Source organism: Ischnura elegans, chromosome 4 (genome assembly GCF_921293095.1).
Source record: "Ischnura elegans chromosome 4, ioIscEleg1.1, whole genome shotgun sequence".
NCBI classification, from domain to species: Eukaryota; Metazoa; Arthropoda; class Insecta; order Odonata; family Coenagrionidae; genus Ischnura; species Ischnura elegans.
Window position 1 is genome coordinate 113,702,968 of NC_060249.1, and position 12,534 is coordinate 113,715,501.

General features: G+C 37.8%; 2 protein-coding genes across 3 annotated transcripts in view; both read left to right on the forward strand.

The window, feature by feature from the left end:
- Positions 1-12,534, forward strand: part of LOC124157902 (neuroglian) — a 254,597-nt gene that overhangs the window by 159,134 nt on the left and 82,929 nt on the right. The window lies entirely within an intron of this gene.
- The window catches only part of LOC124157904 (glutamine-dependent NAD(+) synthetase), a 53,511-nt gene that overhangs the window by 26,348 nt on the left and 14,629 nt on the right, over positions 1-12,534 (forward strand). For both annotated transcript variants that reach the window (XM_046532979.1, XM_046532978.1), the window contains 6 exons: positions 1,082-1,166; positions 4,284-4,429; positions 8,811-9,060; positions 9,799-10,055; positions 11,370-11,485; positions 12,249-12,417. In XM_046532979.1, coding sequence (XP_046388935.1) covers positions 1,082-1,166; positions 4,284-4,429; positions 8,811-9,060; positions 9,799-10,055; positions 11,370-11,485; positions 12,249-12,417 — 1,023 coding nt within the window. The remainder of the gene's footprint in view (positions 1-1,081; positions 1,167-4,283; positions 4,430-8,810; positions 9,061-9,798; positions 10,056-11,369; positions 11,486-12,248; positions 12,418-12,534) is intronic.

Sequence of the window (12,534 nt, forward strand, 5' to 3'; positions counted from 1 at the left end):
TTCTTGGGAATTCCCAAGATAAGCATTCAAATATGATATGTACAACATTAAAACAAGAGTCCGGAGGGTTAATAAATACTAACAGAAGCATGGAAAAAAATAAATATGTAGGCATTCCAGTTGCCATTTAGGAAAGTACCTTACAATGCATCCTCCAGATATTCATTAACACTGTAGTAGCATTTTTCAGCTAGGAGAAGTTTTAGTTTCTTTTTAAATACGGAAAGTGAGTTGCTATTTTTTATTTCTTCGGGAATTTTATTGTAAAGGATCGAGGCAGAGTGGTTGGGACCTTTAAGACAGAGAGAGCTGGAATGCTGGTTTGAGTGGGTGTTATTTCTTGAACGGGTGAGGTGATCATGGTAGGTAGAATTTGGGAGAAAATGGGAAGGGTTTGCTTTAACAAAGCAGGCACATGTAAGGATATACAAAGAAGGGAGGGTGAGGATTTTGGATTTAGCAAAGAAGATTTTACCTGGTGTGCAAATAGGGACATGGTACATAGCTTTAATAGCTTGTTTTTGGGCTAAAAAAGCTCTTTTAGCCACAGGCGAGTTTCCCCAAAACAGAATGCCATAAGAAATATGAAAATGTATTTTAGCGTAGTATACCATTTTTAAAGTATCCAATGATACAATCGGAAACAACCTTCTGATCTGATCTGATCCAACCTTAGTGGTCATTGGAATGTGCAGTCTTTCCACCAAGACAAGGTTTTAGCCCAAGGAAAAGGTCCAGTGTATAAAATTAAATTTCCAAAATAAAAATCCAAGGTAGACTATTGTGGAATGGGAAATCTGAAGAAAATGGTGGGTAAAGGAAAATAAAGGTGCAAAATTGGGAATTACATATGTATTTTTTTATGGTATAATTGATGCCATTCTTCACCTACGTCATATCATAAATCACTGCTAATTGTTAAGGTAGAAATAATGTAGTTAAGTTCATGAGTTGAGTCCCTTTTGGTTTTCTGCACATTGTTTTTTGCACTGATTTTGGCTAATTTAAATGGAAAGTTTACATTGTATTTACTGATATTTTTATATTGATTTGAGGTTTAACTAATATACTAATTTACTAGGAAAATTCTCCTGATTCGACCAAAAATGATGCTGTGTGATGATGGTAATTACCGAGAATCCCGGTGGTTTACTGCATGGACTAAGGTATGATGTTTGCAGAAGATTCTAAATTTTTATCAATGAGATTATTCAACCATATATTGCTAGAATTTTATCACCACTTTTGTAGTATTTCACAGCATATTAGAACAGATAGTCCAGCTATGCAAGCATATTTTTTTGTTTCACTTTGGTTTAAATTTTAATCATCTTTAAAAATAGACTAGTTGTATACATTACATTCTGGGTAATATCATCGCAGTTTAGGTGACCAGGAAGAAGTATGGCCTTGTATTTTTGCAGTTATTCCTGGGACGGGATGCCATTTGCGACCAATTTTGTGTGTAATAATGTTCTGAGTGTTGTATTATACACTAAGGCTGTTTCTGAAAGTACTATTTTACATTACAGTAAAACTTTGATTTTACGCAGTTGGAGGGACCAAAATATGGGCACTGTGTAAAATCAAAGTGTGTAAAATCAAGAGTTAGTATTGAGGAGAAGTATAGTTTTCAGGATAACTCTTGCTCATTATTTTTAGAACCCTTAGTAATACACTTTTGTATAGTTATGATTTAAGCCAGAACCGGATTCAGAAAAAGTCTCATATGTGAGGCTTTACGGTAAAAAAGCATGAAATCATTTTCAATCGCATCAGATATATGTTTCCTGGATTCAATAACTCATTTGGAGGCAAGAAAATGAAACCTAATAATCTTATTTACTCACAAGCAACACCACAGATGACGTGTTGCCTGAAGAGAAACAACGTTGCATTCCTGAACAATGTTTCCAATGGTTGAATAATATGGTAAAATTGCTAGCACTTCTGGCACTAAGATTACTTCTGTTACCCAGGAGAAATGTCGAAATGGTGATACTAAATGCTCGCAGAGATGCTAATTTTTGAAAATATTCTCATTAAAAGCAGTTTTCAGGAAATCTGTTTAACCACCTGTTGACAAACAAAGATTGGAGATTGAAGAAATGAGATACCTGAGGATAGTCATCCAAATTAACCCCATTAACTGGGTGCAAAATTTCGCTAATACATCACAAAGGCTTTACACCCTGTGGGCCTGTTTTCAAGTCCTGGCAGTAGCAGAGACTTTTCAGAGATGGCCCTATCCCTACTTGAGTCTAATGTGGAGGGCACTTCCAGTGCACCACTCTGTCCATCAGATGGGAAGTTAAGTCCTGGTCCCTTTTGAGCTTATCATTACAACCTGGCTAATGCCAACATAGGGTACCTATCCCCCCAGCCCATACTTCATGGCGCTAATGACCCCAGCTGTCAGTTACCTCCTTCCAAATAGCATACCATAGATAATATGGAGCACATAGGACCCGGGATACTCGGAAATTCAGATTTTTCCGGTGTTTAGATCACTTTTTTAAAATGAGCTATTTAAATAACCGCGCAACTAACGTCATGCCGCCAGTGATGAATAGAAAAATGATTAATAGTCCGGAACAATCTTCCTTCTTTATAATTTTTACGCATTAAAAAAGCATTTTCCCGTGATATTTTAGCATTATTAGATAGAATCTACCGGGTATAGCTTCTCTGTCGGCATTCTTCCGCGAATTCAGCGCCGGGACCTTCGACTCACAAGCCGTGTGACTCATCCTCACGTAATATTTTGCCTCCCCATATCTGATAACAACACCGGACACTTTTTGTACTTCGATTTAATGGTAATAAGCCATTCCTGAGTTTAAAGGGACTGCCTTATCACTCACGTCTTGAATTTGACTTCAATGATTGAATGACGATTGACGACGCGAGTTATTCTCCGTGGGCATTAACTTCCGTTCCGTTAAAAATAAACGCTTGCCACCTAGCGGAGTAAGCTAATAGCTATTCAAGTTCCAACCATGTTTCATTTAAACCCACTGACAATGAGATACAAGTTGAATCAGCTCTAATAAGCGCGCCGCGCAATCAACTTTCCCTCGCCTCCATTCGTCCCGCAGATGTGGGGTTAGCCCGCGGAATGAGACCCCGTAAGCTGCTTTTACCATCGTGTTGAATCACCATCGACTTACGTCCATACTATCTCTTTTGGATCACCGTGGAAGCCAAAATTGTGGCACGGGAGGATTTTTAACGGCTCATTTCGCCGTTATATTTCGCTGCGGCGAAGGAAAACATAGAGTTCGCAAAATTCTAGAAAACCTTCCGATAGGATTAGGGATAGATATTCCGTAGTTCTTAATTCCGGATTAACGACCGTCTACTGTAATTACAATAAATATGTTATAAACAGCGCCGATCAATAAGTCGAATAATAAACAAAAGGTGATGATGTTAATATCTACGGCGATCATTTGTCGCATACACGGCGATAGCCGTATATTTTAGGTTTCGATATCCTTCTACGGCAAATTTTAACTAAGAGCGATATTCGCGTTCGTAAAGGAGCCTGAAATATTACTGAGAGGGCGTAGGGGGAAGCAATAATTAGATTCGCGATGTTTTTAGTTTCACGCTCAACAGCGCGACGTCATTTCAACCGTTCTTGTATTCATTTTTGCAACTCATTTAGACGAATAAATAACCTAACTTCATATTGCTCCAGTCGGCATTTTCAAAACAAGTCGAAAGACAACTGCGTAAAATCAAAATTAGCGGCCTCTTTGGGGCTGAGGTTATGCTGCGCAAAATCGAAAAACTGCGTAAAATCAAGAAAAGATGTAAAATCGAAGTTTCACCATTAGAATTCCCTATGCTTTCCGGCCGGACTTGAGTGTCACTGCGTAAAAACGAGACTTGATGTAAAATCGAAGTGCGTAAAATCGAAGTTTTACTGTACTTGGTTTGCTAAAATCTGCGATGGCATGAACAAAGTGCAAGCTATACTGCTTTTACAGATAAACTACTAAAGGCACTATGATGCTAGACTAAGACAATGAATGCAATAAATCCTGAATGAAAGTGCTCTCTATACTTTCTTGGAAGAAGAAATAATTGCTACTTAATCTCCACAAACTACAGCACTGTTAAGATTACTTTAGGGTATACTTTTTCGATTAGCATATTTATTACATTTTTATTTTGTTGAATGATTATTTTGATTTTGTTTAGTATCATTCCTTGCTCATTTGCTCCTGTTATGTTTCCATAAATCTTCAATGTCATTTATCAATTTCATGTTTCAGGAGAGGCAGATTGAAGATTATTATTTGCCTAGAATGGTATCTGCTGAGACTGACCAGAAAGTTGTCCCATTTGGGGATGCTGTCATAGCTACACTCGACACCTGTATCGGATATGAAATTTGTGAAGAACTGTGGAATCCAAAGAGGTAAATCAGTGTTTTAGTATCCGTCAATCTGTGATAACACAGGTTCATTTTCTCATGAAACCTATATTTTTCTCTTGGTCTCTAATGTGTATAACTCATTAGAATGGACTGTGAAAACTTGCTTGATAACTGCACATTCCATGTCAATTTTTTATAAAATATTTTGTCTGAACGGCTTTGGGTGCAGAGCTAAGTTTCACTAGTTAACTTTAAAATAACCCACTCCTTTTGTTCTTCCAACCAAAATGTGTTGCTGGTGTACAATAAATGGCCTCAGGCAAATATAAAAAAAGTTGACCGATTTTAAGTTTCTCATTCTCACTGGAGAGAAAGGCAAGTTGAGATTTGTATCGTGCTTTTTACAAAAAAATGCCATGCATGACCTTATGTTTATTGAATTCGTAGCCTTTCATCATTAACTGAGTGCATGAACTTTCTTATCCTAGATAAAGGATAGTAGATTGAAGGTATCCAATGAATCATCATGATCATCATCAGAATTTTCATGTGTTGCCAAGATGTGTGTTCAATAAATCGTAATATTGATCAAGTTTAATATATAATTGATATAAAGTAAGCCATGTACAAAATATTTTTTAGTCAGAAGCACAGATTCACCTTTTGAAAATATTCTACCAAAAATGGGTGGTATAATCTATTTTACAGCTTGGATGGAGATAATAATGGATAGTGTCTGCATCTTTTGGCGGCTTGTTCAATACCCTTAATTAATACCAGATATTCATGTAGGATGAGATTTTGCTTCAAATACTGTGCAAATATGGCCCAAATTTTTTCTGTTTTTTTTATTTATGCAGCAAAATCTCAAAATTCTGTGTGAGATGTGTACCCATTTTTTCCATGTCTTCTTTTTTTGTTACCAATGTTTTGAGTAATTTGTACGTATTTCATTAAATGTTTTACTAATTTGGATGTCTGTTGTATAAATTCAGGAATGTTATATTAGTGTGTTTTTATCAATGTTTGAATGTTAAATAAGTGTAAAAGTTTACATATTGTGTAATTAGTCAGGTTTTTTTATTTGTAAGTACAATGTAGCACTTTAAAGTGAGTACGGGCTATTGCGAGACCCCCGCCATTGCGAGAGGTAGCCGAAGCACCATCACTTGACCCCATGATTAGCATGTAAAAAAAAATTATTTTTTACGAGACCCTTTTGGTGCTGGCACTCGCCATGGCGAGTTTCCATCAACAGAAAACCTTCACCAAGAGTCCCTAAGTGGTGCGGGAGGGCAAACCAGCACAGCCAAAGCACCCGAGGAATGCAGAACATGAAGAGTTAGAAGCTTAGCTCAGCTTAGTCTGGTTGCTTTTGCCAACTTCAGTCTGCGGCAACCATAGTGAGAAAGTGGCCATGCTTAAGGCTGAAATGTGTGTTTACCTGAAATGATATGCTTTTGGCTTAATGTACAGTAGAAGCCCAGTTTAACGAGTGCTCATAATCCCTCGGAAATTACTTACAAAACCAAGCACTCGTTTTATCCGAAGGAGTTGAATAAACCTACCCAAGTTTCATAATTGTTATTATTTACAGTTTTTCTTTTGCTTCCGTGATATTTAACAAAGTTAAACTGGTAAAGAGTCCTTGTAAGGCACAATGTAATTGAGTATGAACATATTTAAAGAAGGAAACAGGATTTTCAATTTTCTAAAATAATAATTCCCCCAGTTGTGGTGATTTTATTCCCGTTCTTTTTTTTGTACGCCGAAGAAAGCTGTAAAAACAGCGTAACTAGTCAGAATCAATATGTTAGGTATGCAGTGGAAGTTTTTGGATAATTTTGTGATTACATCATGCGGACAATATCAGTTTTGTTGAGTTTTTGAATTTTCAAGCAGTATATCAGTCAGTTGAGAAAATTGGCTGAAAGATTCACTGAAATACAGCATGATTTGGTGGTCAAAGATACCTATTTCTCCCCTTTGGAAATGTAGTCAGCTTTCGTCTTTAACATCACACTGTTTATGGGCAGTCCTGCAGACCTTTGTTGACAAAACCACTTGAATAGTGCAGATTCCATTTGTGGATGTTCCCTTTGGCTGCAAGGTGTTCCTAGTTCGTTCACTACTGCACGAATTGTATCTTTCTTTAATACTCTGAACTACATAAATGACGAGATACCAAACCGCCTCCGGATATCAGCCTTTTAAGTCCAGCTACTTTGCACTCGTCTATAATTTTTATGTCCAAATATTTACGTTTCCCGGACATGATGCACTTATGCAAACCACCTAACATTTCTATGCCCCTGAGACTGAGTACACTCCGCCCCTCCGGGAGTGAACTCCACCCCTTAGCACATCCCAACTCTCCCTTGCCGTGTGATTGAGCGCATCCAGTCGACGGGATGGTAAAGTTTTTCAATCGCTCTCTTCTGCTGAATGCTGAGGCCCCGTCAGCCCTCTGGCTTGGATCATGCTCAAAGGATCGGGTGCATCGAGTTCACCCCTCTATACAGTCTGGCCGCAGAGAATTGTTCGGGGTAGGGGATAAGGTTGCCAAGTAAGAAAGGGAAACGCCCACGTTACATGCAAACAAAATGCTTCTGTGAAGAAGGGAGCCGGAAGGGAGGACGACCTTGACAGACCCTAAGGAACAATGCCTCGTTTTTTTGACTTGAGTAAAGGGCTTGTTTTGATGATTCGAAGAAAGGGCTTGTTTCTTAGCTCCACATGCATGTGACAACGTTGTATGACTAGGCGAGGGTGTGAGGTGCATTTTGGGTGCAGTGATTGGCTGCAAACCGTGCTGGTGCAGGGTTCTCCGCTCCTCGTTTTGGGCTAATATTGGACCACTATCAGTGCATCAGACAACTCTCGCCGACCGGACTGTAGTCTAAGGGTTTTATTTTGGATAGCGATTGCGATGGTTAAATATTTTACTTATTGTACAAAATCTTCCTTATGTAGGAGCTTTTTATCATTGCCAAGAGATTCAAAGGATCTGGTGTTGGAAATATCATTTTTTAATTGTGCTCGCATAGTGCATAGCCCTTGAGGGCAACCTGCCTCTAGTTGTAAGTTAAGCCATTCATCTAAACAAATTTAAGGGATTATGCGGTAGTACGTCACAGTTTTGCTGATATGATGTGAAACTTTGAATCGCCCAGAATTTTGGAAAGTATGAAGGAGAGATAATGAAGATTCACTGTGAATGGTCTGCTATCAGCATAGTAATTCTGCTTTTACATTTTTTTAACAATTGATTACTTGGCTGTGCTGAGTCCTCACTCGCTAACCTACGGTTGATTGTTATTTTACCATCTTGGTTATAATTGTGGTTTTCCTCGGTAGCAAAAGCTGACAATGTCTTGATCGAACTACATTCCTATGTATAAATGAAACATCAAAATATACATCGCTGGATAGCATGCAGCAGCAGGTAACGTTGCTCTAGCTTTCCATAAGTCAAAAGTCAATATAAGGGCGCTGATCTAACTACGACAATGCGCTTTCAATTTCCTTGCCTGATATGGGAAAAGATGGAAGGGGTATCACTACAATGTAAGTTCCCACGCTTAAGACAAAGCCTATTGTAATATTATAGAGACGAAGCCAGCCAAATAAGATGGGGGGAACTAACTTTCTCTCCCGCTGTCTTCTTTCTCCCATTCCCTTTCTACTGATAGCTACTTGTAACAAAAGATGAACGTAAAATGGTAGTGCACGGAGCGTACTCAAGGCCTTAAATCACAAAAATGCTTGGACATAACTTGCTTTATGTGTAGTAGATCTGACACAAATCTCGTATTTTTTGTTTAATAAACAGGTAATACAAAACGTAATAGTCAATGCTTGCTCAGCTGTGCATTGCCCTCGAGAAATATCTGTCATAAAACCGAGCGTATTGACCTCGCTAAATTCGATTTATTTTCCATGTAAAACACAGGCCATTTGGTGGCACAAAGACTATCACTCGCAAAAACGCGATTCTCGTAAAATGCTGTGCTCGCAAAACCGGGCTTCTGCTGTAACATGTTCTCTACCTCTTCGGTCATAGTGACCAAAGAATGAGTCACCTTTTGAGCACACCGTCGGTCACAGCTACTTCAGTGCCATGTATATGAGGTGACTGACACCGCACACACAGCTGAATGCACATGAAGACTCAAATGGAATGGATCCAAGTATTAAAGAAAAAGGTTAAAGAAAAACACTTTAGCACAATGGGTGATTTTGTCTAAAAATCTGTGGCAGGAAATATGTTATGTGTATTTTTCATAGGATCGCTTATACAAAAATCTATCTATTTCTATAGCTAAAGTCTATCTTTTTGACAAATGGAAAAGGAAATGGTGAGCGTCAGGCTGAATGCGTAACTTTTTTACGATGATTTGATTTGAAATGACTCTTGTTACAGCACTCACATTGACATGTCACTGGATGGGGTGGAGTTGATCTTTAATTCATCTGGATCATATATGGAACTTCGCAAGGCATATGTAGCTGTGGATCTTGTAGCATCTGCTTCTGGTAAAGCTGGCGGCTGTTACCTCTTCAGCAATCTCAGGGGCTGTGATGGGCAACGTGTTTACTTCAATGGTTGCTCATGTATTGCTGTCAATGGAGGCATCGTGTCTCGTGGATCTCAGTACTCCGTGAAACAAGTGGTAAGGCATCACTTTGCATTCAAAGTTACCACCTCCTCAAATTGTGAAATTTGCAGAAAAATCATTTTAGTGAAATCTTGGGGGAGGAAGTGAGGTATATGCTGTTAAGGGTATTTTCAATTTTTAAGTTTCAGTGTACCCATTGATTGGAGGTCCACTCTCATAGAATGTAATTTTTACCTGCTTACAATTTATAGGTGTAAATTCTCTCATTTTTCCACCCCTATGAAAGAGTTAATGATGTCACAAGATTATTTTGTGACACCATTATTTAGATCATAAAAATTATGATCTAAATAATAACGGCAGCTGAATTTTAAGATGACTTCACTCATTTACATTATAATTTATTTATTTTGACGTATAGTTGTTGAATTTTTTATGTGGTCATTTTTCCCATCATTTAGTAGTTTTGGTATCTTTCCTGGACTTTCAGGGTGTCTGTATCTTACTTTATCTTTTAATGGAAAAAAATGTTCCCTAATGCATGTTGGACCATTACTCTACTGACAGTTTTGGACTTTATTGGATGGTATTTCTTAAATTCAAGTGCTAATTTTCAAAGGTATTTTGTTGAATCACACCTATTAACGTCTGCAAACATCATCAAAAGAATCACTCCATTATGTTATCTTTATCTTTTGACATTAATATGAACGCAGAGAAATTTGTATTAATGCTAACGTGTTCTTTTTACTTTCAATTGATTTCCTCAATTCATTTCTGTTTTATGGTCAGGAGGTGGTAACAGCTACAATAGACTTAGAAGAAATCCGCACGTACCGGAACTCTTTGCGCTCTCGATGTGTTGTGGCATCCAAGTCTCCTTCGTATCCCCGTGTGGATGTAGATTTTTCACTCTCTAGTGATGATCAGTTGTCTTTGGATGCTACTGACTGGTCTCTCCCTGTGTATCGATCCATTGCCTGGAAATTCCACACCCCAGAAGAGGAGATTGCCATGGGACCTGCTTGTTGGCTCTGGGACTACTTAAGGTCGGGAAATTTCACCTGTTTCTTTTTTAATTAATCTTTTTTTGGATTTGGTTTTATTTTAATTGCTGGGTCTGCTGAAATACTCTTTCTGGAATGTGGGTAGTAATATGCGTCAGTCAATGAGTTTTGAAAAACATTGACACATACATACTGATCGCCTTATGATTCTAATAAGAATACATACATGCCAAGTTTAGCTTACTTCAGAGTTTGCTGCTGTGTTCATCTCAAAAAAATGGTGTGGGTTTGAAATTAGTCTGAGGAAGGTGTACTGGAGATGTGGGGAATACAATTGCCATGTACATTCATAAAAATTCACTTCTTACATCAACATGGAAATATGTAATTAAATAATTTATGACTAGTTTGAATTAAACCCATGAAACCAGGGCCAAAGAACTCTCTTTGCTCATTCTTTAATAGTTTTGAAAGCCGCTCATGTCTTCAAGCCTCAGCTCATTATGCAGCAAGCTAAAAATCCTCCATCTTCTTGCGTCCTTAACTACAGTCTAGCCCTATAACAGTCATTATTTATATTCCTGTTCCTCACAATAGCTGCTCCGCAAGCAGCTTCAACCAACGTTGCTGCAGCCATTTGGTCTATGTTCATTTAATCCTCAGCGGTGAATCCAGAGTGGATCAACCAGCTTTTGTTTACTTACTTGAAACACTATTCAACAATGTAACTCTACCTCTTTTGTTCATTTTGTACCAATCTTGCACTGACCATGCTTGGGCTATAGAGGGCTGCAAAAAGAGATTCCCTATCTGGCCATCAGCCTTTCACCACCAAGTGAATTAATTCTTTCCTTCCTGTATGACAGGGGATGTTTGCATATTTTCTTTCCCCTACAGTTGACAAAATTTTAAAGAAAATCCATCAATCTGAAACCTTTTTCATGGCCCTATAGATGCATGTGCATGTGTAGAAAAGAGAATTAGTATGTATTTCTGTAATTTTATTTTTTACATGCTTTTTCTTAACGTGCTTAGTCTGTTTGTCTGATTCATTGATGGAATCTTGCAATTTATTTTAACCCACTTCCCATTGCATTAATAACTTGGTAGGGATGTACCAAAAATAATACCCCTAGCATGTTCATAAAATACCTCAGGTTAGACCTAACATTTTTTTGGATATTTGTATCATTAATGTATACCCACATACAGCATTTTGTGCTACTTGGGAGGGAAGATGCTAAATGGAGATTTGTACGTAATTCTTCAGTGGTTTTCTTAATGTGAAAATATGACATCCCTGGATATGCTGTGATATGATATTATGACTATTGATGTTTTAACGTTACTTTACAGGAGGAGTGGTCAAGGAGGTTTTTTCCTTCCTTTGAGTGGGGGAGTTGACTCATCTAGCTCAGCCTGCATAGTGTATTCCATGTGTGTAATGTTGCTGGATGCCATAAAGAAAGGAGGTTAGAAAGGAGGTGTAATTTAATTCTTTTTACTTGATCTTTCTAAACTTGCTTCATCTATTTGTCTGTTTCATTGATGGAATCTTGTATGTAATTGTAATATGTAACTGATTTTGAACCCACTTCCCATTGTCAGATCAGCTTAAAAATATGCACACTTGCTTTTTTCTGATACATACATAATACCGTATAAGCGCGTGTAAGAGGCGCACCCCTATTTAGAGCATCGGAGCTAAAGAGAAAAAAATTTCCTGCATTTTTTATCTTATCGCTCAGTGTTGCAGACTTATGCCTGGACTTTAGACGGTCATCAAAATTTTCACTATCAATACTAATAATTCACGTTTTCCAGCTAAAATCACACAATATGTATGGCGCTCGGAGATGGTAAATGCTTAATAAAAGTATAAGTATTCATGAAACGTGTACCATAAAATAATAAAATGCCTGTAAACGTGGGAAAATTGTAGCATTATAATAACACCGCCAAGATTTTCTGTAACACCGAAATCACATGGTTTTAAAACGAATTTTAACAAAAAATAAAACCACTTTCACAGACCTCTAGTAATGAGTGAGGATGGCTAGTACACGTGTGAATTGCTGTTAAACCTTTTGAACTCAAAGTATGTTTTTTTTTTAATAATTAACTCTGCCATGTATCCTCTATGAATGTGATCTTTTCACCTCCTGTGATGCATTTAATGAACTCTCCTTGATATGATTGAAGCTCTTGGAAGTTGACCAATTGTCAATTTTACAGACCACCAAGTCCTTGAAGATGTGAGGAGAGTCGTGGGTGATCAGGAATTCACGCCAATCATACCACATGATTTGTGCTGCCGACTATTTGTCACGTGCTACATGGCCACTAAAAACTCATCTGCTGAAACAAAAATGAGAGCAGCAGCCCTTGCCCAGCAAATTGGCAGGTAATGGAAACCTCGAAATCTTGAGTTTGTTTTGCTGGTGGTGTACTGGTCATGCTGTAAAGTGAAACAATGAAATCATTATTTTGTACTCTCATTGATACTCTCAAAAAATCATTC